The sequence below is a fragment of the Orbicella faveolata genome, unplaced genomic scaffold (genome assembly GCF_042242905.1).
Source record: "Orbicella faveolata isolate gen_17 unplaced genomic scaffold, um_ofav_v1 contig_48, whole genome shotgun sequence".
NCBI classification, from domain to species: domain Eukaryota; kingdom Metazoa; phylum Cnidaria; class Anthozoa; order Scleractinia; family Merulinidae; genus Orbicella; species Orbicella faveolata.
In genome coordinates this window covers 77,664-104,331 of record NW_028301578.1, presented here as the reverse complement: position 1 = coordinate 104,331, position 26,668 = coordinate 77,664, and the positions used below count along the sequence as shown (strand labels likewise).

Genomic DNA, 26,668 nt, shown 5'->3' with positions numbered 1-26,668 from the left:
ATGGTAATATAGACTCGTTTGGAGAAGATCCAGAGAGGCCCGAATCTAATGAATTCGATCAGGGTGACATACAAATTCCGATCACAGAGGTATATCTCAGTGAGGAAGGCCTTCAACAGTTACATCTGGAGGACCCTCTTCAGTCGAGTCCCAACTATGGAATTTATGTATATCTTCGAGTGCGTGATCTAATTAGAAGGCTTGCAACTCGTGATAGTTAGGCTACCATATATCGTGCCTGTAGTATATAAACTTGCTGTTAGGGCAAACTTGCTGCCGGCTGTTGTAAGGTATTATCCGGGGTCTTCAATTGTTATTACGAATCGAAGGGGCTAGCTTTTGATATTTTTGGCCAGTTCTTTCATCACTGAAGTTTAACTGTAAATTGACCTCATTAGCAATGCTGGTATTTGGTGAAAGAATACCCTCGCTTTCACAACTGAAGAAACCTGGAATGGACCGTTGATGCTAAAAATTAACAAAAAATGTAGACAGGGAAGCTTCTTAATGCCTTCTCTATTGTGTTGAATTTCATTCCTTTGTTCAATTGCATTTGTGTAACAGACACTTGTAGTCACACGTACAATACGAGTAGTCCCAAGCAGTGGAGTGGGAAGCGCACCCGCACGCGTGATCGAGAAACACACTTTTTGTTGCCGCCGTGACACGCCTCCTCGAGGTGATATCAACGTTCGCGCGTGGTTTCCCTTCGCAACTATCCTTAAATGAGGGACTGCTCGTAGTCTAAGTCGCGCGAGAACCTCTTAGAGAAAGTCAAAAATAGTTATGGTATTAACCATCCGACCAATGGGTTTGCACTTTAAATGACTTTTCTTTACCACATTTCGCATGAGAAGAGTGAATGACAGCGTGGAAACATTCGTTTGATCGCAGGTTACTATAGTGCTGACTTTTATGGATGTGTACTCCCCATTGTTTTAACCTTATTAACGCGAATAAGGTTTTAGCGAAAGCAAATGAAATTTAGCAAATTAATTTCTAGCGAAAGCGATATTTTTGTAGCGAATGCGAGTTATTAAACGTAAGCGACAGCGAATAAAATTTAGCGAGCGCGAATTAAGTTAAGCGACAGCGAATGAAATTTAGCGAATGCGAATTGAGTTTAGCGACAGGGAATAAAATTTAGCGACAGCGAATGAAATTTGGCGAATGCAATTTTTAGCGGCAGCAAATGGAATTTAGCGACAGCGAATTGAAGTTCAGCGACAGCGAATCAGATTTAGCGAATATTGAAACAAATGGACGACCATTTTAGCCTGTGTCACAACAGGCTACAGAATACTCGGCTAATCGGCCGTGTGACATAAATACTTTTTAACAATCAAAATTCCTGTACCGCAGAAAGAAGAAAATAAATTACCTCCGAGTTCAAAGATTCAAGAGACTCCACTGGTTTCACCTCGATTCGGTACGTTACATTTTACATGTGCTAAACGTCAAAAAGTTTGTGCTCCATTCTACTGCCGAATTTCTTTGTGAATGAAAGTCCTCTATATTTTGAAGACGGCAGAAATAGTGTAGCATTCTTCATCGGCAAAATTCGACTTCGAACCCCGATAGAGCGCGTGTAGTTTTTAGCGATTGAAACCCACAAAGTTTGTCACAGCTACAAAAAAAACACTCTGTCACCCCTCCCGCCCAACAGATTTTTTTACCGCCCAGCTCTGGGTGGTCACGTGACTAGTCGCAACCAAGAGAGCCTGGGAACGAGGTTGCAAGTGGCAATCGTAGTGATTTTCTATCATGATTATCCATGGTGAATACATGAAGTATTCTTTATTTTTCGCTACTGTTTGTCACTGACGTTTTAATATGGCGAGCCCTGAATATCGAAGAAGAAATCGTTCGAGGTCTCCTCATCAAGAGAAGGGAAATCGTGACGATCGACGTAAGGAAAGGCATCGCGAAAGCAGAGACCAGCACAGCGGGTGAGTCACAACCTTTCTGGCTTAAACTTGTCTAAAGTCGTTGATGTAACCAGAACTGCATGATCTTAACTCAGGCCCAGTTCAGACGTCGTGCTTTTGCCGTGCCGAACTAAATTCAGGATTTAAGTTCGACAAACGCATGGCAGAAGCACGGCGTCTGAATCAAACTTTTGCATTAAGTTCGGCAAGCAATTAAGTTCGACAAGCTCTGCCGTGCTACACGACTCTGGCACGGCAGTGATTCAGACGTCGTGCTTTTGCCACACTTTTGGCGAGATTGCGTTCCCACGGGAGTTAGGAGGAGAATTGCTACGAGGCATCAGTAAATGCTGAATTTGGTTCGACTCTGGCACGACGTCTGAATCAGAGTTGTTTCTTTGCCGTGCTACAGTCGAACCAAATTGCAATTAAGTACGGCACGGCAGAAGCACGACGTCTGAACTGGGCCTAAGTTATGTTGGTGCTGGACATTTTTCACCACGGTAATTACTGCAGTTTTCTTTTCACGAATTACAATAGAACCTCCTATAAACGATCACCAAAAGATGTGTTACATCCAGGTTGGAGGAGAGACAACCAACACTGTGGAGTTTTAGATGATAGCATCTTTAAGTACTGTGCAGAAATACACTCTGCTAAAATTAATGGCGTTAACTGGTCCAGTTTAATTGATCGAGATGAATTCCAGTGTTCAAACCATTTTTGTTATATTAAAAACACGCCATTTGCAAATCATTCAGTTTGATGATAGGTAGCAAAGATATTTAAACAAACTAACTGACTTAACTAGTTCAAATCCAAGAACATATCAGCTTATGTGTTTTAATGCTCCACGTAGTTGACGAGTCTCTTGGAGAACACATCTTGTACTTAACGAATCTACCACACTCTACACTCACACTCGTATAGACAGCAAAAATGACGTCAAAAGGTGTTCAAGGTCTTTTAACAATTGATTCATCATCATGTTAAAGCATGCATTATCAAGTTTTATTATATGGCTTTGGCTTGTGGCTGAAATAACGCGTGTTCTGATCGGCTAAGAGCGAGATCTGAGCGGTCATTATGCAGCCGTAATGCCCACGGCCGATTACGGATTATGCAAATTAGGAAGAGCCTGGCTCTGAAAATTCAAGCACATTGAAAGGATGAATGCCAATTAAAAACAGCAAGAGAAAGTAAATTTAATTCCAAGTAGCTAAAAGTTTAGAGATTTTTCCCTAATAAAATTTATATAGAAGTCGTTTTTGACTTACCAGCCGGTAACCTTGGCGGGCACAAGCCGTGAAAAACAATCAAAGTTTTCTGAGTCTTAAGTAAGCAGATCTGTCATGCATCATGAGCAAAACACCACAAAGAAACTTATAAGTTATCATCTTAGTCACAACAATTACAGAATTATTGAACTCCGTCACAGTTCTCATCAAATAGATTCCCTCGCTTTAACACAAGCAAGTGTAAATCAGCTTCCAGGATCATCAGATGTAAACAATAGGGCGGTTTCTATCGGCAGCAGTGCCTCTGATAATTACAGGAAGGTTTAGACGTTCACAAGGCTTGAAAAGTTCATCCATAAATCCCCGAATGAAGAGGGCGAAGATATGTTGTAGAAAGCGAATGCGAAGATCGAGTTATTCTGAGCAGTGCATTCTGAAGCATTAGTATTTTCTTTCACTGAAAGACTGTTGGTTTGGACTATTTGAAGCACTTTCTGTCTTTTCTATATGCATTGAAGTTTCGCCACGAAAATCGGAAAAACTCTCCCATCAAGTTGTGGCACCACGATACTAAAATACTTTTTTGAAGCTGTGACGATCATTTTTCCTGTAAAGAAATGTGCGGAATACGTAATACAGTGGTGAAGTTCCCTGACTGTGTAGTTTTGCCCTGGGTTTAAGAGGATGAATGAATCAGTAAATACACACATCACCGGATGTAAATTGACGACTTCCACTCGCATAATTTTTTTCTCTTCTTTTAATTCATGAGCCATATAATAAACAACTTAATAACCTCGACCTCGAATAAATTCTGAGGTCTCTTAACCCTAATTATTCATGGATCATGAATAATTAGGGTTAGAAAACAAAGGAAATTGAGAATCAAACTAGGTTAAAATCTTTTTAACCTGAATATCATTTTGACCTACAACATATGCATGTAATGCACTTTACATAAGTTATATGACCTCTCACACAAAAACGTACACTAATATAGGGTTCTCCCTTGTTTTCAGTACAACAGGTAAAAGAGCATTTTAAACCGGTAAAGCAATCAGTTGAATCACAGCCTTGCTTATTAGGTCTGCTCTGTACATTAGTACATGAAATTGAAATTTCCCCCCGCCGATTCTTGTCAACTTCAGCGCCAACCATAAATTAAACCTTTACAGATACAAGTTTGCCCTCATCGCTAGGTAGTTTGTGTGAGTATTAAATACAATACAAAAGAGTAATGGTTGTCAGAACGTTCCTTGCGATTTTCTCGTTGTTCCTGTCAGCTTGTTTCAGCAGTAGCACTTAAGAGCTAACATAGAAAGCAAAACCAGTTTTATTCTTAGCCTTTTGTTTTTTTCAGACACTTGGTCAACCTCTCAACACATGAATCATCAATAACTTGCTCTACTTTCTATCGTGTCCCCTTATTGAATTGTTCACCAGAAGAACATTTCAAAAAAGGAAAGGAACTAATAAAAACATTTTCTTTGAAAAGACCTCCATCTAATATGCATTACAGTTTACTAATTTTACACCTTTGGCTTTAGATGTCAAATGAAATCAAACAGCATTTTAATTTTTAAGTGTTTTATTCTTTGTCTTAATTCTCTTGCCCTAAAGTCACAGAAAAGTAGGCAAAAGCCACTTCCGGGGTATCCTCGCTGTGTTTACATGAAGTGTCACTACAAAATCAGCGGTCGTCTCTCAAAACCAAACGAAATATTGCTGCATATTCGTTTTCATTCATGTTCTGGAAGTGTTTTATTATCTCTCAAAATGTTGTCTGAAAATAGATTATAAACGCGTTTGACCTGAATGTGGAGCATTTCGTGACGAAGATGAAGTTTTCAATCACCACATGTGAATGTTGGTCAATTTAGCAACACCAGTTTTCTAAAGCTGATAGGTGGGAAGTTCAGGGAACTGATTTCCCCACATTGCTTGCAAATCAAATACTTGTAACGTCTAAAATTACTTTACCTGTAACTGTTTCCATTTGTGACCTCTTGCCATTGCTGACGGAGAGAAATGAGAACAACGTTCGTTGTCGCTTCATCATGAAACTGAACGTAAACAACTCCAATGCACGTGCAAAGAAATGACATCTGCCATCATGGAATTGTGGCAGAAAGCCCGCCAAAAATTCATGGATCTTGCCTTGAAGTTCAAAAGCTACAGATAGTACTTCCTAACCATAGCCTGCGCAGTTTATCTTTTAATCTGTTTATTTATTCTTTTACAAGGATAAAATACTGATTACGTCGGTGAAACAACTATATATTTTTTTTTTACCTGTTGAATTTTCAAGAATTCCAAGGGATTTTAGGCAGTAATGAGTGGTGCTACAGGCGGTAAATTTTACTGGTTACCGCAAGGCTTGAAAAGGAGGACACTGCTAATAGATATATCCATTAAATGGTCAAAAGGAATTACTAATGAACGAATTGGAAACAGTTGTTCAAACCACTTAAAATGGTTTCAAATACTGTTTGAACTGCCATGGGAAAAATTACAAACGGATGCTGTAAACATTCGAACAGCACAGGAACAAATTTGAACGGATGATGCCAGCCGTTTGTATATTGAATTGCATGAGCTTTTGTTTACAGGTTCTACAAAGTAATTTATACCCATCCTGAACCATGACAGACTAGTGCATGCCTCACTTGGTCTGACACAAATAAAAGGTAGTGAATGGACATGTCGATTTCTATTTAACCAGCTAAAGGGTATGTCGCAACGGATTTTTTATAATGGTTGTTAATTTCTTCTCAATTTAGCAAGTCCAAACCTTCAGATTCAAGAAATGTACAAAGTGCAAGCAAGAGTCATGGCCAAGTTACAAGGAGAGAAGAAGTAAAAAAAATACAGACTATCATGTGATATGTTGATTAATAGTAAATATATCTTATCAGATGTTTTGGTGTGTAGTATCGCTGTATATTTTTACGAGTTGTGCCGTATTTTGACGAGCCTGTAGGGTGAGTCAAAATACAAACAATGAGTAAAATTATAAAGCAATACTGCACACCAAAACATCTAATAAGAGATTTATTATCCAACTGCTGTAGTCAATAAATTTATCAATGAAAGAGGGAGAGTGTGACAGTTTTGTGTGCGCATGCCAACCTGTACGGCAAACAGGTTTTCTACTGTACAAAGTAGTTCTATTGTACAATATCACTGTATATTTGTAATGTTATTTGGACGGTATTTAAAGCAGTTGGATAATAATTATTATTATTTATTTGTAGTTGACTGAATATCAATGAGGCATGTTGCCAGTCAAGTTGTTTATTAAGTTGCCCGCATGTACAGCTGTGCAGTGTACACAACATGTAGTTCAGGCCATGAAAACAGTCAGTCGTCAGGTCTTAGCGGTGTGACTGGGAATTTGACAGGTCACACTATTGTTTTGTTGGCTGTGATCAATGATGCAGCACAATTCCTGTCCTAAAATATTGTACATGAACATGTGCTTTACATTTACCTGTACATGTATGTGTCATACAGTTTCCAGGCTTTTGTTCCAAAATATTCACTTGCATTTTGGTCATGATGCAGAATTGCATCCTTAAAATACTGGTCGGAACATACATTCTTGAGAACTTGAAACAAACACTGTTATACGAGACACTATATGAGATACTGCAAAATAACTCTACCAACAGTTAGTTAGATAAAAAAGGTAAAGTCTGCATACGAGCAAAGTGGCCCATCAGTCCAGTACTTATCTCCGGTTTCTGTAGCATTAAGCAACTAGGGGTATTTCTACTCCCCCCTGGATGGGATGCAAGTCCATCTCAGTGTTACGCCCAGCATTAAATTCACCCGTACCCATTTATATACTTGGGTGGAAAGAGGCACGGTGAGAGTAAAGTGTCTTGACCAAGAACACAACACAGGGCTTGAACACAGCCCCAGCCAAGGCTTGAAGCCGGACTGCTCGATCCGGAGACAAGCGTAGTAGCCATGCAACCACCGCACCTCCCACAATCAACAGTTACATGTAGTTAGGAGAAAGTATGACCCTCAATGACCCTGAGAGTTATACCGTCAGGGGTCTTTCCCCAGCAGGTCTAACCTTGGTGGGCAGGTCAAGGGGTAGAGTTCAGACTAAATGGTAGTCACTGGCCCTCCAGTTTGGGGGTTGGGCGTGCGGCTAATCCCCACACCCCATAAAAATACTTGATTACGGAAACTGAAAAGATGATTGACAAACTCATGCGGGAATGTCATCGGGCAATGTGTGAGCTACCCGATGATAGCTTTCTAAGCTGGAATACTAGTATTATGGTGGATGTGGGGCAAAGCCACAAGGACCCCTGCAACCTGATTAAGTTGCCTGGGGCTTCCCTCCTGACACCCAAAGCTACCCTGAGACTTGGCTGTTGGAATGTGCGAACACTTTATCAGATAGGAAGGACTGCTAATGTCACCAGGGAATTCAGGAACTACAACTTGGACATACTTGGTAGGAGTGAAATACAATGGATTGGCTTTGGAGAACTGAGAACAGCAACAGGTGAGAGTATCTTGTACTCTGGAGCAGAAGAGGAACATCATAGGGGAGTGGGACTTATTCTAAAAAAGGAAGAACATGTAAGAAAAATGCTGCTGAGGTGGAACCCTGTCAACAAGAGAATCATGAGTGCATGCTTCAACTCATGCTATGCAAAACTCACTGTCTTCCAAGTGTACGCGCCCACCAATGATGCAGATGACAAATCTAAGGAAGAATTTTATGAACGACTGGAGCGGGAGGTTGAAACAACACCCAGACATGATGTACTAATTGTGATGGGGGACCTGATTGCCAATGTTGGAAAGGGCAATGAGGATGGGAGAAGGTGATGGGACGACATGGACTTGGAAGTATGAACGAGAACAGAGAGAGGCTAGCAACATTCTGTGGCAACAACGTCTTGGTGATTGGAGGCTCTCTATTCAAGCATAGAGGCATTCATAAGATTACATGGACCTCCCCAAATGCAAGAGATCGGAATTGGAATCGGAATGCAAGAGATCGGAATCAAATCAACCATTATTATTATTATATCATCATCAGTGGTAGATACAGAGGTTCACTGATGGACACCCGAGCAATGAGAGGGGCTGATGCCAACTCGGATCATCACATGATGGGAAAGGTTAGGCTGAAGCTATGCAGCACAAAGAGGAAGGAGAGGACCATCTTTGACATCAAGAAGCTTCGAGATCCCTGTGTCAAGGGGGTATTTTGGCTGGAAGTGAGCAACTGATTCCAGGTGTTGGGGACGGATGACGCAGATGATATCAAAGAGATGTGGGGACAATTCAAGGAGGTCTACAACGAGAGTGCCAAGAAGGTGCTGGGAGAGAAGAGGAGAGTGAAGAGTGACTGGATCAGTGGGAAGACCTACAAGAAGATTGAAGAGAGACGACGGTTAAAGGCGAAAATAGGATGTACACGGTCTGCCTGGATGAAGGAGAGAGCCCCTGCTGCATATGCAGTGAAGGAGGCAAAAGCCAAAGCCCGGGTAGACAAGCAGAGATGGCTGAACGACTTAGCAGAGGAAGCTGAGACAGCAGCCAGAAACAAATGCAGTGGTGACCTGTGCCAGCTCACTAGAAAGATAGCTGGACAGGGAAGGAATATGACTTCCATCAAAAATAAAGAGGGCAAGCAACTTGTAAATGAAGACAAAGTCTTAGAATTGTGGAGGGAACATTTTGAGGAAGTTTTGAATGTACAACGACCTGACTTACCCTTGCCAGTGATAGATCAAGCACCTGGGGTCATCACAAGCATTGACACTAGCGGCATCTCAGTTGCTGAAATTAAGACAGCAATCCACCGTCTGAAGAATGGCAAGAGTCCAGGGATTGATGGCATCAGTGCCGAGTTGCTCAGGTGCTCCGAGAAGGATGCTGTGAAACAACTCCACTTACTTATTAATGCTATCTTGAAAGAACAATGTGTACCAGAGGACTGGAAGAAATCACTCATAGTGAAAGTGCTGAAGAAGGGTGACCTCACTCAGTGTGATAACTATCACGGTATATGAAAGTGAAGAATGATCGTCGCAGTTAATTTTCCAATTTAAGCAATTGGAAAGAAGAAGCCTGAAAAAAATCAGGGCTTCAACGGGATTCGAACCCGTGACCTCCGCGATACCGGTGCGATGCTCTACCAACTGAGCTATGAAGCCACACATTGGGAGCGAGGTCAATTAGTTGAGTTCATATCTTCCCGTGAGGAGTGAAATGATGTGAAGTTTATATGAAATAATTCATATATGAACTGCGGTTGTAGATGAAAGTGAAGTTCGGTATATCCCTACTCTCCATACCAAGCAAATCCTATGCAGGGTCCACATTGACAGATAGAAGAGCAGTGTGGACGAGATGATTAGGCAGGAGCAGGCAGGATTTCGATCTGGAATGGAAACCTCTGAGCAAATCTTTGCACTTCGGAACATCCTTGAGCAGTGCCAGGAATGGCAAGCACCAGTGTACATTAACTTTGTTGACTTTTCGAAGGCTTTCGACTGCATTATCAGAGAGAGACTGGGATGTTATGGGGCAGTATGGCATCCCTGACATCTTTATCAGGTCTTTTCAGGCACTATATCATCAGAGCTCAAGCTGCGTCACAAAGGGAGAAGGTATTCTAGCTGGTTCGAAGTGAAGAGTGGCGTGTGGCAAGGGTGTGTGTTGTCTGGCTTCGTCTTTGTCTTGATCATGGACTGGGTCATGTGGCACACAAATGATAGGAGACGTGGCTTGAGATGGAAATTCACATCAGTCCTAGAAGACCCAGACTATGCTGATGATGTTGCTCTAATCTCAAGTAGATTTACTGATCTCCAGGAGAGGACTGATAGGTTAGCAGCCACAGCTGGCATTGTTGGGCTTAAGATCAACTCGCGTAAAACAAAGACGCTAAGGGTGAACCACAGATGCACGGACTACATCAGGATAGAAGGAGAGGAGGTGGAAGATGTGGAATCCTTTGTGTACCTAGGTTCAGTACTTGACAAACTTGGCGGTGCAGAAGCAGACATCAAGAGGCGACTAGCACTAGTGAGAACTGCATTCACCAGACTTCAGAACATCTGGAGGTCAGGTAGATTTCTGATTCAGTCATGTCTGTGCTGTTGTATGGAGCCAAAATGTGAAGGGTGACAGCAACTGATCTCGACAAATTGGATGTGTTTCACCACACATGCCTTAGGAGAGTGCTGAGGAGATTCTGGCCCAACCATTTGAGCAACGAAGAGCTGTACGAAGCCTCAGGGAGTACGTTGGTGTCAGTCCTTATACGAGTGAGAAGATGGTGATGGTTAGGGGAAAAGTCCTGACAACATCTTGAGGACTGCATTGTTGTGGGCACCTGAAGGTAAAAGGAGGCGAGGTCAACCGAGGGAGACGTGGAGAAGAATCGTGGAGAAGGAAAGGAACAAGCTCAGATGGCATACATGGGGAGCTGCTGCTGCATCGGCCTCAGACCGGAATGGGTGGCGTGATCTTCCGGCCGGCCTCAAGAGTCCTCATTGGCCCGATGAGGATGAGTGAGTGAGTGAGGAGAAAGTATATTCTCTGTTGGGAGAGTGGCATAATCAGGGAATAGGGTCCACCTTATTCTCTTTTAGAATGCTCGGCTGTATTATACAATAAAATGCAAGCATATTTTTTGATATATTTTACTTTTTTCAGACTACATATTCCAGAGACAGAAGTAGGGTCAGAGACAGACAAAGGCGTGAAAACCCAGCTGAAGGTAAAGAGAAATTATAGACCAAGTTAGTTACTTGTCTGAACATTATCATGCATACAAACTTAATTCTATTACTGCAATTTTACTTTGAATTCTTCATTATTCTGCAGAAAGAACATCCCACAACAGAACTGGTGACAGAGGTCATTCTGCTAGGTAAGAATTTAGGTATCTAGTGCCTTAGCAGGAGTGTTTTAATTACTTTTTTCACTTTTTTCTTTTCTTTTCCTTTTTTTTTTGTACAATATTCTTATATTATAATTGATCAAATTCAACCATTTGATTGAAATGATAAATTATAATCTTTGGCACGTTTTAATTGAGTTTGCCATTGGCCTGCCTACGTCTTAGCCTGGTAATTACTTAAACTGTAGACAAGGCATTGTTGGCTTACTAAGGGTGGCTTTGCTTCACCAAGTTTGATTTTTCAAACTGTAGTTCAGTTGCTTGTTGCTTGCTTTGTCTGATTACTGATATGTGAAAGGCAATATTATTTCAATGTGTTTGTCTGCTTTGCTTGATGTTGTTGGTCCATCATCAATAAATTGATGAAAGTGCCGATGGTTGAGTCAAGGAGATTTGATAGTTACTTGACATTAATTAAGAAACATCTCCTCTAGGTTCTCCCATTCACTTATGAACAGTTCCCAATAGATGAAAGGTGCAGGCTTGATTTAACACGGTTTTGCTGCATGATCTCTTGTATCTGCGGTCCACATGGTTTTGATAGAGAGGGAGGTTTCCGATAAACTGACGTAGTGTCTCTCTGGAAGTGTGTTGTTTGTTAGTGTCCTCACTGTATTTACCTTATTGCTGGATGGCAGTTATTTACAGTTATTATATGGCTAGCTCCATGAGCTGGCAAGATGAATCAAATCCTACACTCTAATTGGCTACCCGAGCAGGCAAGATGGAGCTATCTTGCTTGCTCGGGACTACCCGCCATGTCCCACAAGAAAAAATTTCCCCAAAAGCCATATAAGAAATCTTTTATTGACCAAGCTTGTTCGGCCAAGATGGCTGGATATTGGCCTCATTCTTTTTTTGCGTGTTTATGGACCAAGATGGAGTCGAGGCTCATAAACAGGCAAAAAAGGAACGTGGCCAATATCCAGGGCCATCTTGACCTCACACTTGGTCAATAACCCATATTTATTATATGGCTAGCTCCATGAGCGGGCAAGATGAATCAAATCCTGCGCTCTGATTGGCTACCCGAGCGGGCAAGATGGAGCTATCTTGCCCGCTCAGGACTACCCACCGTGTCCCGCAAGAAAAATTTCTGCGAAAGCCATATAGTAAATCCTTTATTAACCAAACTTGTTTGGTCAAGATGGCTGGATATTAGCCTCATTCTTTTTTTGCGAGTTTATGGACCTTGACTCTGTCTCGGCCCATAAACACGCAAAAAAAGAACTTGGCCAATATCCAGCAATCTTGACCTCACGCTTGGTCAATAACCCATACGTAGTGTTGACAAAAAAGATTTAAGTATTGTAGCTGCTGGTAGTGTTGCTAGTAGAGTGTCATCAACCTTCCACTCGTAAAATTCTTTTTGCAACTAGATATTGCACTCCAGCTTTTCCTCGATTGAGCACAACAACAAAAATTAGACTGGAAAGGCCCCTAGGCTAGAGAGCCCATTGGCATGCCATTTAGTACTTTCTTGTAGATCAGAGCATGCCATTGAACTGGAAGAGTTGTTCTTTGTATCAAAATGTTTTTAGCATTGTTAGGCAGTTTATTTCTTATTATAAATAAAACATTTTTCCAATATATGTTTATCTAGTTGTGTTGAATTGTTTTGGTATTTAAAAGCAAATGGGAGTAAACAGTCTTGGGGCATCATATTAAAATTCTCAGTCAGAAATATTTTCTATATTATTAAATTAGTTTTAGCCTTTCACAATAAATGTAAATTTTTAACACTGAAAACTTCATTGAATTTCATGGAGTCACCAAAACAAAATAGCTCCTTTAGGAGCCATCACTTAAATAAAAGTTTATGACCAAGAACAATGATTTACATACACTGATTAATTTGTTTGTTGATAATCGCTAAGCTTATAGTGGAATATAAACATTCAGTTGAGGCTCTTGTAGCACTAGCAAAAATTTTTTGGCAGAAATAATAACTGGCTATAAGCTGAACCCCCTACATGTATTTTTTGGAGATTTCACTTATTCCCAGTTTTATTTGGTGCAAAAATCGATTGGCTTATTGGCAAATAAATATGGTATTAGTACATGTATCTTGGGATGCAGAAAAATTAAAAATGTGTAATATTTAACTTTTGAAATGTACATGTCCCTGTCTGTGGGACAGGTATTTTAGCTCCTGCATGGTTTTAAATCTCTTAGCTGGACTGATGTTTTAATCTGTTCTGGGAGCTTCATAAACTATTTGACATACATGTGCTTGTGGCCTTGGATGAAAGTAACTCAAGAAATAGTTTTACAGACAAACTTATTTTTTTTCACACAGCCTTTATTCAGTAAATGAATAATTATTTTACATTTTCTACAGTTGCATTGTGACCTTGTTCAGTCACATGACTATAAGTGGTTGAATATGGGGGCAAGGGGGGGAGGGGTGGTCATAGCCTCATCTCAGTAGTATCAGGGCTCAAAATAAAAAACAAATAATTTCTAGCTTACTCTTTGGACAAGCAGCTCTCAAATTTTGCTTGCCCTGGGCAAGTCTTAGTGTACTTTTTTTTTTTAATCTGGTTGAAAGACAACTTGCCTGGGCCCTTGCCCATTGGGCATGTGAGAATGAAAAGCTACTGCACTACTGTACCATTACCAGTAGTAAATTAAATCTACTTGTCTGGAATGATCAGAGGGCATTTTTTTTGTAATGCTCTTTAAGCTTGCCTTAATGAAGTACATTAACATTAACATTTAGGCTGGAACAGGCTGTGGATGAAGAAAGTAGAAGAGAAAGCAACGTGCAAGTTGAAGGTCCTAACTACAACCTCTCTGGAAAATTGACAGAATATTCAAACACATACAAGGTACATTGTATGCCTCTCCTGTTAACTTCACTTGCTGTTATGGAGCATATGCACATGACGTCATGGCAGCCATATTGATGTTCTAAAACAATGACACTGTGGCCATGTTGGTGTACCAAACCAATCCTTTGGGAGTTCAACTCTTTTCTTATGTAAACACTTTCTTTTGTTCCAATAAATTTGCATGGCCGCTGGACACAAGAGTGCATATGCTCTATATTATTTCCATTAGCCTCAAAATGTACATTAACGTGCTACTATAATAACGAAATTCACATCTTTCCTTTCTAAACCATTTTAAACAAGAACTAGTAGTCTGTATGAGAAGAAAAACGCTGTTTACTTTTATTCAAATATCCCATTTTGTTCCAGAGATTCTAATCAACAATGATTTAGATAAACATATACAGGCAAAAACTAACGATAGATAAATCCGACGTTTTGGCGACATCTTGGCGCCATTGTCAAGGGAAACTAATTAAATATGCGATTTCAAGAGTAACTAAGAGTTCAGAGTTTCTAATTTGCATAAGTTAGACAAAGACTTTAGCGCGAACTGAGTCTGATTGTACATTTAAACACGGTCGTAATTGTTTAATGAGTAACATCTCATTAATGAGACAATCAAACTTGTTGTGGCATTTTTTCAACACGCTAAAACAATTGCGAAGGTCATCCGGAATCCTGCCTGCGTGTCTATTATCATAGTGATTGCGTACTGACGAGGTCTTGCTTCTATGTCCATCAACGCGTACGAACAGATGGCCACGGGTGTAACCGACATAACCAGCATCGCACTGGTCACACTTGAAGTTATACACAACGCGTTGTTGATCAATGAGCTGAGGCTTAGGTTCGCTTGTCGGGAACTCCTGGGCAATCTTGCGGCTCGTAAACACCGGTTGATCACTGGTCTGCAGCTTCACACTAAGATCTTTCAACTGTGTCTTCACGATATTAGCAGACTCCTGGTCTTTAAAGGGTATGACAACCCGAGTAGTGTTTTCTGTCGTAGATCTGGACCGTAATGAGGGCTGGTCAGCGACCTTTAAATTTAGGAAGGTTTTGACAGTGGAGTCAACAAGGTGCTTGGGATATTTCAGTTTAGAGAAAACAGACTTCAGTCATTCGCACTCCTCAGTGAAGTAGGACCATGAGGAAGACAGGCGATGTGCGCGATCGAGCATAGTTGTCAATAGTCCGTGCTTGTACCTATTATCGACATGACTGTGGTAATGGAGAAGCAGACCACTGTTTGTTGGCTTCACAAACACTTTAGTTTCAATACGAGGCGCTCTGTTTAGGAGTTGAGTACCGAGAAAGGGAAGCATTCCATCATTTTCAACCTCCATAGTGAAGTTGATGGCGGGGTGAGTGTGGTTGAGGGTGTTAAGAAAGTCCCTAGCTGTAGACAAATCGGGCATCACAGTGAATGTGTCGTCAACATATCGACGATAGTAAGGTGGCAGCTTGCCCTCAACATCTAATTTCTCTTCAATAGACGACATGAATACGTTGGCTAGCAAGGGCCCAAGGGGGGACCCCATCGCTACTCCGTCGATCTGTTCATACAGGGATCCATTAAATTGGAAAAGCTGCCCCTTGGTGGCCACACCCAAAAGATCAATAAGGTCTTGCTTTGAAATGTTCAAATCATACTCGGAATTAAACCAGTTGTTTCTAAAGGCTCTGTCTGCGAGAATCGTAATGGTTTCATCCAAAGGTACATTCGTGAACAAGGAGGACACATCATAGGACACCAGCAAGTCACCAGGTGTTATGTTGAGGTCTCGCGGTAGTTCGTTCACAAAATCGAAAATGTCCGTGACTGTGTACTGATTTAACGACAACGGTTTGAGCTTGTTGTCCAACCATTTCGCCAGAGCATAATTATACGTATTAGTCGCTGATAGGATTGGTCGCATGGCTAATTTCTCCTTGTGTGTTTTCGGCAACCCATACAGGTGTGCCAGTCTAGAACCGGTCGGACGAAGAGACTGGGCCACAGCATGAGGGAGGATCCTTGTGATGATAGATTGTACAAGAACCTCCTTTGCTAAAAGCGGATGATAGTGCTTGGGTGGTCTGCCTCGGGTTTTTGGTCGTTCAGAAGGAATGGGACGAAATTTGCTGGTGTCATTGACAGAAGCTTTGGATAGTAGCTCTCAATTACATCAACCATAAAGGTCCGAGTCCTCCTAAACAGCTTTTGACAGCCATTAAACAACTAAAGCGCCGTGATGATATCGTCATAACAAAACCGGACAAAGGCTCAGGTGTCGTTGTAATGGATAAGTTGGAATATATACATCAGTCATCTCATTTGCATATTTTACACAGTTTTCACACTTAAATATCTCTGGAACTAATGCGGATATTTGCAAACAGTAAACTGCATTTTTTTTTTTTCTTTTATGGAATTCTATGTGATAAACCTAACCTAAAAAAATCAAGGGATAGAAATGGCAGCACTTTGAGTTGATTAAAACAATGATCAGCTCTTTTTTTGCTTAGTGCACACCCTTTTCAAAAGTTTTTTTTTCAAATTTCATGTTCTTCCTAAATTCAATTTATGCTATAAAGGAAGAAGACCTCAGTGTTTCCCACTCTCACTCACAATCTAGCCATTTCAGTTTTTACTAATTGTAACTGCACAGTCATGTAGTTGGTTACTTTTCTGATGTCTGGTTGTTTGTTTAAATGCATGCTTTTACATGTATTGAGCATATAGTACATCATGGTAGCAACAAAGTACATACGGCACATTATACACCCCTGGTTCAGATTTTTTCCTCTCCACCTTAGAAAGTTGTCCATCTTAAATAGAGTTCTTGGCTACAAAGAAACAAGTAAAATTCAACCTGGACTCAGCCTTACAGAGTTTGTGTCAGGCCGAAAATGGTGTCCGCTTTCAAATTGATAGAGTTGACTGTACGTAACTTGTACTATATATTACTTACTTTCTGTTGTTAGGGTGTGGTCATCAAATATAATGAACCTCCTGAAGCTAGAAAGCCAAAGACAAGGTGGCGTCTTTATCCCTTCAAAGGGGAACAGGCCATGTGTAAGTTAAATGATGCTTGACATCAATGAGCAAGCAGATGTACAAGAGCGATACCCTAACCTCCTGTACAACTCACCAGATTTTCATTATTATACCAAGGCCTAGCTCTAGCTAGTGTGGTAATGGTCTTGATAATCATTAAAGGAGTGGCATTGGGTGTTTGCATCTACATACATGTAGATGTACATGTTCTGTAACAATCTCATCTCACTTATTTATCCAACCCATGACTACAGTCATACACAATCATGTAAACAGGCCTGATCACAACACTTTACAGTACATGGTATGTTTCTCACTCCTGTCACTAATGATACTGTACAGTAAGAAATGTAGACAATTGAATCACTTGAGATGCAGATCACAAAGTTTTGACCAGGTGTATGGAACAATTAATATCTCAAAAATGGGCAGTGATTGATGCATCATCCATTGTTCTGTTGTTTCAGTGTGAAGTTGTTCCCGCTGTAATCTGCTGTTGTTGTGTTCCTTGACCGTGGGCATCCACACCATGGGATCTCAGTTTTACTATCCCTGTTGATGTTGTTACATGTAGAGTGAAGTGTTATGTAGACCTTGGTGTGTACTAGTGAGGGTTGCTCCAAAGAAGATGATAGCCAGTCTTGTGGGCATGCTCTGACAGAGGTTTAGGTACAGGCAAGACAAATATCCTGGTAGTGCTCCTTGATCCTATCCTGCATCAATCTCTCAGTTTTGCTGACATAGACCTCCCTACATCTACAAGGAAATTGTGTAAACGATGCCCTTGGTCAGGTTAATAACGTCCTTTGGTCGTACTAAGTCCATACCCTTTGTGGTTGTAGGCAGTGGTGAAGTGGCTCTGATAATCCCTTCACATGGGCAAAATAACAGTGAATTTGAGCTCAGTCAAGGGCTGTGCTCTGGGGATTTGTCTCCTGGTCTTAAAGAGCTGGGCAAGGGCAACCATTATTTTATAACAAGGTAAAGGTAATCTTCATAAATACATATATGAGCCAAGTGGTTCATCAGGCAGGAGCTTATCTCTGGTTTCAGTAGCATGACGTGACTACATGTAGAAGTACATGTATTTCTACTTCCCCCTGGATGGGATGCTAGTCCGTCTTGGGGTTACCCCCCTCCTCCCTCCTCCCTCCCCCTCCCCCCCCCCCCCCCCCCACCCACACACACACTAAATTCACTGGTACATTTTTATACACCTGAATGGCACTGTGAGAGCATAAGTGGGCACTGTGGAGGCACTTTGAGAGTAAAGTGTCTTGGCCAAAAGCACAACACAGTGTCTCCGGCCAGGCCTTGTACCCAGACCACTCAATCTAGGGGCTAGTGAACTAACCACATTAGAACAAAGAGCAGATGATAAATGCTTGAAGTTTTGTTGAGGCACTTCACTTAGTGGTAAAGGCTTTTAAAAATGGTATTGCATGATCATTCGACCTCATCACCTGATGAACACAAGCAGTTAGCATTGAAAAGGTTGTGATCTACACCTCAAGTGACTAAATTTACTTCATAAGACAAATGATATATTTTTTTAATATTATTGTATCCTACCACAATGAAGAACAAAATCCTTTTTCACAAATTTACTGTTTTTTTGTTTCAGCTGTTATGTACATTCACAGACAAAGTGCATATTTGCTTGGAAGACAAAAACATGTATGTATGAACACTCTTGTCAACTACAGACTGTACATGTACATGTACATGTAACTATTACCACTGATAAATAGTTCATATAGTATGATCGTCTGGGTGAGGGTAGCTCTGAAATGAACTGTTGTTGGTGACTGACAACATGATCACCTGAGTGGAGGTCATCTTCAGAGCCAAGTGAATAGTGTTTGTCAGTCAATGGCGTTACAAGTCTGGTCTGTTGAAAGTGATTGGTCAGTTTAGCCATGATGGTATTGGCTGTAAGACTTGTTTAAAGTTGGTCAGCAGTCATTGGTCAGTTCTAATCAGTTTCAATCTGTCTATTATTAATCAATTAAGTTGGTCTGTTTGAGGTCTGTCTGTTGTTAGTCAAATTAAGTTGGTCTGTTAGAGGTCTGTTTGCTGGTTTTGTTTATGTCATGGTTATCTTGTTTGTAAGGTGCTAGTAGTTGTTGACATCTGTTTAGAGGCATTTGTTCTAAGTTAGTGTACCAGCTTTCCAGAGTCACTCGTTGAAAATAGTTTGTGCTGTAGGTTAAGCATTGAGCAGAGTCCCAGTCAATGCTGTGGTTTGTCAGATGATGATGTATAGCAATGTACCTTGTTTAGTGTTCTTGAAGTCTCCTGTAGCTCAAAGTATGTTTAAGGTCAGATGTACTCTACCCTTGGGAAAACATTTTTTTCTGTTAGATTGTATTACTGACTTAACAATAATTACATGGCAACTTTTTTAGTTAAGTGTGACCGAACATAATGGTTAGCATCACACATTTTTGAGATCTTGGTGACATATCAAACACGAAAGGCCTAGTTTGACCACATTCACAAACACCAAGAAGGTTGGAATATTATTGATGAACTTCGAGATGTTTGAAAATATAGTCAACGCGGTCTCGAGAATTTGATATGTGTATTTTCAATTGGAAATGAAACTAAGGAGAAATTGGAGAATAAAAATCGTAAAATTCATGCTGCAGTTGTAATTGAGATCAGTGATCTAAACACTGTGAGTCATTGTTATGATTTCCTTTGTTTAGACTTGATGAATTATTGATGAGTTTGAGAAATATATTTTATGCTTTGTTGTAGACTTAGATTCTAGGTGCAACAAGAATGTCAAGGGCTAAAACACATCTATCTTTATTAAATGCTTCCTGTGTTTCTTGCAGATAGTTGATATTTCACTAGATCACCCATCTTGTTCAAAACAACATGCAGTTCTTCAGTACAGACTGGTGGATTATGAACGACCTGATGGCACTGCAAGCAAGAAAGTTAAGTAAGTTATAATCTCGGCTGCAGCCTCGGTAAAAAGTCTGCATACAAGCCAAGTGGAGGCTGGAGCTTATCCCAGTTTCTGTAGCATGAAGCGACTAGGGATATTTATATTTCTTTCCCCCCTGGATTGGAAGATAGTCCATTGCAGGGTTACACCCAGCATTAAATTTGACGGTACCCATTTATGCACCTGGGGGCAGAGAGGCACTGTGAGACTATAACTGTCTTGCCCAAGAACACAACACAATGTTACCGGCCAGGGCTCGAACCTGGACCGCTCGATCAAGAGTCGAGCGCACTAACCATGAGGCCACCACGCCTTCCATATAAAATAGTTTTTGCTATCTGATTACATACCTTGGGAATTTTCCCTTTAGGACACGACCTAAATGGCTTATTCAGGTTTGCTGTAACTCTAACCATGACGCCACCACACCTCCAGTCTTTGTACTTTTTGTTATTGAATTTTTGGTGTATTGCTTAAAACAAAAACGGAAGATTTTTGTGATGTTTTGATGCTATCTATTGCTTTTTGTGGGAGGCACGGTGGCCTCATGGTTAGTGCGCTCGTCTCCAAATCGAGTGGTCCAGGTTCGAGCCCCGGCGGGGGACATTGTGTTGTGTTCTTAGACAAGACACTTTACTCTCACAGTGCCACTCTCTACGCAGGTGTATAAATGGGTACTGGTGACCTCAATGCTGGGGGTAACCCTGCGATGGACTAGCATCCCATCTAGGGAGGAGTAGAAATACTCCCAGTTGCTTCATGCTACAGAAACCGGAATAAGCTCTGGCCTGATGGGCCACTGCACTCGTATACAGACTTACTGCTTTTTCTGTAGGGCTTTTACTTGTATGGCTGAAAACTAAAATCGCAAAAGGGTGCTTTGTCACCTTTACATGTGCCTCCATTACTAATAATTCGTGAGTTGTGCGTGTTCTGTGATCTCGAATTGCATTATTATTTCCTAACTTTTGGTAAACTTGAATTTGCTTAATTTTCTTTCAGGAAATTACTAGAGGAATGTGTGTGTGCTTATCTTGAAGGTTGATAACTGGATTTGTTTGTTTTGAGACAGATGGATCTGCATGCCAATGACCTAGATTTGGGTTATTTACTGGTTAAGTTAAACTTGTTAACGTTGTTTGTTGTTTATTTTGTGTGTACATTTCAGGCCATACATTATTGACCTAGATTCCATTAATGGCACATTTCTTAACAACCAGAAAATAGATCCCAGAAGATTCTATGAGTTAAAAGAAAAGGTTAGTATGCTTATACAGGAGAGTTTGTATGTGGTGACGATCAAAAGAGCGGGCGGGCGATGAGCGGGGTCTGGGAGAGATAAGGAGAGGTCAGGATTGGGTGGAATGAGGTCAAGTGGGCGGAATGAGGTTTTTAAAACAGTGCTTGCAGGCTCACCTGTCCTCTCCTTTTCTCTCCCGGATCCTGCTCGTCGCTGATCTCGCTCGTCGCCCGCCCACTTTTTCGTTTGTCCCCACTGATCGAGAGCCTGGAACAGGCTAAGTCATTTATTATTTATTTATTGCCAATAAACCTTTAGGCCCCTTCCACATGGACGCGCTTGCGTCAAACAACATTTTGCTCGTCAAACTTAAAATGTGAGATGTTTCTCGTGCGTGTGAACCAGAAATCAAGCATAGCGTTCATCTGGGTAGAATTATCACACAAGAATTCGGAGAGAAGGAAAATCAATGACAAACCAATCTGTATATGTAGCCTTACAGGGGAGCAAGCAGGAGCAATCCTATTAACAATAACTTCATTCTTGTGTTTTTAGTGAGGACTTGTTCACGACATGACTTTTCTACCTTTGATTGATCGGATTTTTTTATAACTTGATACCCTTTTGTACGGAACAAACCATTCCATAAGTTTGTTGCAGTACGGTTTATCATTCAATCGATCGATCAATCAATCAATCAATCGCTCCGTCACTCACTCACACTCGCTCGCTCGCTCGCTCGCTCGATCGATCGATCAATCAATTAATCAATTAATTAATTAATTAATTAATTAAGTAGTGTCAAAACGTGGGTTAAGGTTGCCCTCCTTATCCAAACAACCAGAAACCCGTGTATAAAACTCTTGACAATAAGTAAGAATAAAGCAGCAAAATAGTAACAGAAGGGTGTACTGTTAGCCAACATAGTGGTCTAATGTGTCCTTTAATTTGACTTTTGCAGGACGTTCTAAAATTTGGTTTCAGTACAAGAGAATACGTGATTCTAACAGAGAAATCTCAAGATATGGACGAGGATGAACCAGCTGAGGAGAGAATTCAGTCATGAACATACCACGGGACAAGACTTACATGCTTTTTTACTGCGTAGCGTACAATGAAACAAAACGATGCGGACACTTTGTGTTAACCCCCCACTTATGTTGCCTCCCTTAAAACGTTATTTTCGTATTTTATTAACCCAGAAATAAAATTAACAATAAAACATCATGCTGATGGATATTTCAGCTTTTGCTAGGGCTGGGACAATCCAGTTTAGTTGTATATCTTACACAGCTTCTTTTGCTTTATGAAAATGAAGGCCAAAAATATGAACAACAAATTAAACACCTCACTTGTTAACTCATTTGGGTACCATTTTCCGTCCAGTGTGACGTGACACGCAATGTTTCCTATGTCTTTTAAATCACGTCACAAATCACCTGCGACGAGTAGAGCTTTGTTATGACTGGCAGTATAACTGGCATCATTTTCGGGTTTGGTTATGGAAGGACGACACGAAGTATAAAAGTAGAAGACCCCACATGCAGGCATCCATGGAACAATCGCGTGAAGAACTTACTGCGCTACGTGGTCGAGTGTAAAGACAACGTTTAATACTTTAAAAGTTGTACTTCCCCAACAGACCCCCAAGACAGACAACAAACACAATTTGTGCTTTGGCACATAGAGAAGTTTATTATTAGATAACACTCGCAGTCAAAACGATAAACGATGAAAATAATAAACCTCTCTGTTATTCAGAACAACCCAGGGTGGGTAGGTGGGAAAGCAATTTACTATCGTGTCACTTACAAACCACGAACAAAAGTGAAATATGATGAACAATAGTAGGTTCCGTTGCGCAATTAATCCCTTTGAGCACATGCCTGCCCCAAGGGGGCTAATTAGTAAACTATATGCACATTTTGGCCCATTGGATCGGCCTCTCTTTCCAAGATACCCCGAACCCCTATGAATTAATTACTGCTTTTAGACTTAAAAGAAATGTTTAGAGGAAAAAACAGTTACGAGCTCTCCATCGTAAAAATACCTCAAAAATATGTCACGCAACTTAGACGCAAAACTCTATATTAAACGCCAATCTAAATTACTTCAATAATGGAAAGAACTTAGCGACAATTTGGTGTAATTAGTTGTTCTCAATGGGTAGTTATCAGTGGTTGGTTGGTTGGTTGGGTTCAGTGATTTTCAAAGAAATCTCCGTTTCGTTGCAAAACTCGCAGACAGGGTTGTAGACTAGGGGAAAGGAAGATGACTTCTTGAGTGTTTACTCTTTTCTTCGTTTGTGATAAACGCTAATAATGGAAAGAACTTGGCCACAGTTTGGAAGGTGGTAAGTTCTAACGGGGGTAGTTTTCAGTGGTTGGTTGGTTGGACTCGGCGATTTTCAAAGAAATTAAAGCTCTGTTTCGGTTCAAAAATTAACTGCCGTCGGTTGCAGAGTTGCGAAACAAAGCCGTCTTCCTGAGTATTCTCTCTTTTATGTTTTGTAGACTTTAAAGCGCCAATTCATGATTATCCCTCGAGGGTAATCTACATAATATCCAAGACATTTTCTCTCACAAGTAAACGAATAAAACCGGTCAAAATTTCTTACATGTTTCAACAACAGATCAAGTATGATAAAAGACAGAAAAGGGAAACTCTTGCGGGGCCACCAGTATTCTTCACTTTGAAAGCCTGCTCAGTAAAAAATTGAGAGTTGTCCTTTTCTGATGTCAAATGATGGCCTTCCACGTACTCTACCTCTATGGTAGAAGCTCTGTAACCTCCAGTTGTGACTGATTTACTCTTTCAGTCTCTACCATTAAACTATACACCCGGATATTTTCGGAAATTTTTGAAGAGTTTAAAACATTTGGAATACGAAGCACACTGCAGTGTGCTTCGTATTCCAAATGTTTTAAACTCTTCAAAAATTCATCACTTTTGTTATATTCTTTAGCGATTAGTTTCCTTTAAAGCTATCTTGTTTACTCAGTGTTGTAAATACATTTAATTTCACTCTTTCGCTCCTTCCTCCCTTCCTTCCCACGCTTCTAGTTAACTTTAAAGTGAATCCACTGACTGATACACGGTTTGTCGATTAGGCACTGAAAATTCGGGCCATGGGTGGTATGAATGTCGATGGATTGTAATTGTTTTTAGTTGATAAAGTGCGCATCGATCAAAATTAACAATGAAAGGAATTCGTGCAGAAAGTAATTACAAACTAAGTCAAAGTAGTAAAAACGTATAGTCGCTGAGACAAGCAATGCAATAAAGAATTCATAGTAACATTTTTTATTGTCAAACCGCTATTTCTTCTACAACCCGTCCTTTTACAATTATTTTCACTTTATTTCATTTTAAAATGTCCCGCAGCAAGATTCCAAGTTTTGTTTCTTAATACCAAGCGAATATCATGCCCATCACCTCATGTCCTCTTAGGCGGCTTTTATCTTTGGTTAAGTTGGCTTGTCAATTAGGGCAGCCTCTTGCAGACAATGCCATTGGGCCAGCCTGCAAGTATGTGGCAAGAAACATCATTCCAGTATCCAGATGCCCTGGAAGGAAGTTGTTTTCCCTGTGCAGTATACATGTGGACGCATGGCTCTCCACCTTTGCTATTCGGTTCACCTGGAGCCCAGTTCGTGTAGACTGGAACAGAGTGATCATACCAGTAGAATGCGATTGAATCCCAGTTCAGCCCGATACAAACCTGTTTTATTGATTTTGCTTGCTGTCTCACGAGTTTCAGGACAAACTCGTTTTCTTCAGGACTGTTGATCTTCACCAAGCCTCCACCCAGGGTTCGGCAATACGCTTGAGCCTGGACCGAGTCTTGATGGAGCTACTCACCAAGTAACAGTTGTCGTTAAACCGCGTCCAGCCACTAGGACAGGGTTTGCCTGGGTATAAGTTGAAATAAAAGACGTGTCATCAAAAATCAATTAGCATCGAGAAGAGTTAATACAGAACTGTAATTTACAAGTTGTTTGATAGGTTAATACAGCACGACTTCTGACTACAGTCAACTATAGTTAATTTCGAGGTATTTTGTAAAGACGAAGAATCGATTTGGGAAGATCGATGCAAGTATGAAATTCAATCGAGGGCCTTATCAAAAACCTTTGTAGTTTTTGGCTTAACTTACCAAGAGTCTCCTCGATATTTTCCAGAATTCCGGGATCCTGTTTTTGCACACAAGGCAATGCTGAAAGGGAACCAGAAAATGGTGAGATTTAGTCAGAACCGAAAGCCGATAACGTAGGCGCCAGTTATTCATGGACTGGAGCAATCTTGTTGTCTTCACTCCAATGGACTGAAGAATTTACATCAATTCGAACATTATCAACTCGATCACAATCTACGAAAATTTTAAGAGACAGTCAGTAGCAAAATTCGATTTGGCTAGTGTACTTGCTTCTCAAAAGCTTGGTTTTTTTTCAGAGGATTGAAAGATCTTGATCGAGAGTTTTATTTTACAGGCAGCTGAATTATACATTATTCTGTGCGTGTACTAAAACCACGAGAAACAAGTCCCCGAACCATTTTAATGGCGAATTAGTTTTACTGTACTTTTTAGTAGGTCAGGATTGTATGAAGAGTGATTATTCTAAGATTTGCGGGCTTTTTGGGTATACAGTATCTAATACAGTATCTATTTTGGGTCGCGTTTTTGTCAAACCAAAAAATCTTCTTGAAAGGAGCTGCCTCAGTTCCCATAGTTAACATTGCAGGCGATGAACAGTATCAAATCTAAAGCCGTTGCCATACCTGATGCACATCCTATGGCAAATAGAGCGGTAACGACATAGAACGGCAAAGATTTAAGCATCTTCATCTCGATTTCCCTTTGGCTGTTAGAGACAATCTTAAAGAACAGTTTTTGCCCGATCTCTCTCAAGGTTGTGGTTCACGTATAATGAGTCGGGCAGGAGTGATGACTCACTCTTACACCATCCATCGAACACGAAGAAACAAGAATGTGACACTGTGATGTCAGTATGAGAGATCGAAGTCTCGTGGGGAGTACCCATCGATCGAGACACGCTTAACCATAGGGCATTTACTCCATTTAGGCTATTAAGACCGTGCCGTGAGCCTGGCCATAAATTTACTAAATATCCGACACAACAATTAAAACGTCTTGAGCGGTAGACTTTTCACAACCCCTCTAGCATTTTTCGTCCGCATTAAAATGCGCGAAAAGAAAAGCAATAGAACTGGAGGCGACCGTACACACAGAAGTGCGAGGGTTTTAGTGAGTAGAAGGGGGAGGGGGCGGGGAAGCCGGAAAATCTACTTTCCGTCCTCTCTCGTACAATTTACATTCGCCCCCCCCCCCCCCCGCATAATTTACATTCGCTTCACTCGTTCAGTTCTTTAAATTACGTGCAAGGTTGTCAACAGTATCACAGGATGTGGACGAAAAGTCCTACTCTGACAGTGGCCTATGTCGAGCGATCAAAACAGTTG

The 26,668-nt window shown here is 40.8% G+C and overlaps 2 protein-coding genes, 1 long non-coding RNA gene and 3 pseudogenes across 4 annotated transcripts; 4 read left to right on the top strand and 2 right to left on the bottom strand.

Moving 5' to 3' along the window:
- Window positions 1-1,729: 1,729 nt before the first annotated feature.
- Window positions 1,730-22,414, top strand: LOC110064471 (smad nuclear-interacting protein 1-like). Its single transcript, XM_020771524.2, has 10 exons — window positions 1,730-1,949; window positions 5,947-6,022; window positions 10,865-10,928; window positions 11,036-11,081; window positions 13,834-13,942; window positions 16,916-17,006; window positions 18,613-18,665; window positions 19,832-19,941; window positions 21,116-21,206; window positions 22,149-22,414. Exons 1-10 carry the CDS (start codon window positions 1,834-1,836, stop codon window positions 22,251-22,253), a joined length of 861 nt encoding a protein of 286 aa, XP_020627183.2. The 5' UTR covers window positions 1,730-1,833; the 3' UTR covers window positions 22,254-22,414.
- LOC149095788 (uncharacterized) lies at window positions 1,956-3,115 on the top strand. Its single transcript, XR_016204538.1, has 2 exons — window positions 1,956-2,197; window positions 2,319-3,115. It is a non-coding gene; the product is annotated as an uncharacterized LOC149095788 (long non-coding RNA).
- On the top strand, window positions 6,034-8,605 carry LOC149095787 (protein CFDP2-like; annotated as a pseudogene).
- On the top strand, window positions 8,470-10,928 carry LOC149095786 (uncharacterized). The gene has a single exon (XM_089281115.1). It carries the CDS (start codon window positions 8,470-8,472, stop codon window positions 9,211-9,213), a length of 744 nt encoding a protein of 247 aa, XP_089137241.1. The 3' UTR covers window positions 9,214-10,928.
- Window positions 14,435-15,925, bottom strand: LOC149095785 (uncharacterized; annotated as a pseudogene).
- Window positions 22,415-24,474: 2,060 nt separating the features above from the next.
- On the bottom strand, window positions 24,475-26,033 carry LOC110064455 (low affinity immunoglobulin epsilon Fc receptor-like; annotated as a pseudogene). The gene is made up of 3 exons (XR_016204647.1): window positions 25,967-26,033; window positions 25,344-25,403; window positions 24,475-25,098 (listed from the first exon to the last, which is right to left on the bottom strand). The product of XR_016204647.1 is annotated as a low affinity immunoglobulin epsilon Fc receptor-like (transcript).
- Between the last annotated feature and the right edge of the window lie 635 nt (window positions 26,034-26,668).

Excerpts from the sequence above, each read along its gene's own strand:
- LOC149095786 (XM_089281115.1), top strand. The coding sequence starts at position 8,470 with ATGTGGGGACAATTCAAGGAGGTCTACAACGAGAGTGCCAAGAAGGTG.
- LOC110064471 (XM_020771524.2), top strand. The coding sequence starts at position 1,834 with ATGGCGAGCCCTGAATATCGAAGAAGAAATCGTTCGAGGTCTCCTCAT. Across the intron at positions 11,082-13,833 it reads GACAGAGGTCATTCTGCTAG|GCTGGAACAGGCTGTGGATG; the intron begins GTAAGAATTTAG and ends ATTAACATTTAG. Across the intron at positions 13,943-16,915 it reads AATATTCAAACACATACAAG|GGTGTGGTCATCAAATATAA; the intron begins GTACATTGTATG and ends TTCTGTTGTTAG.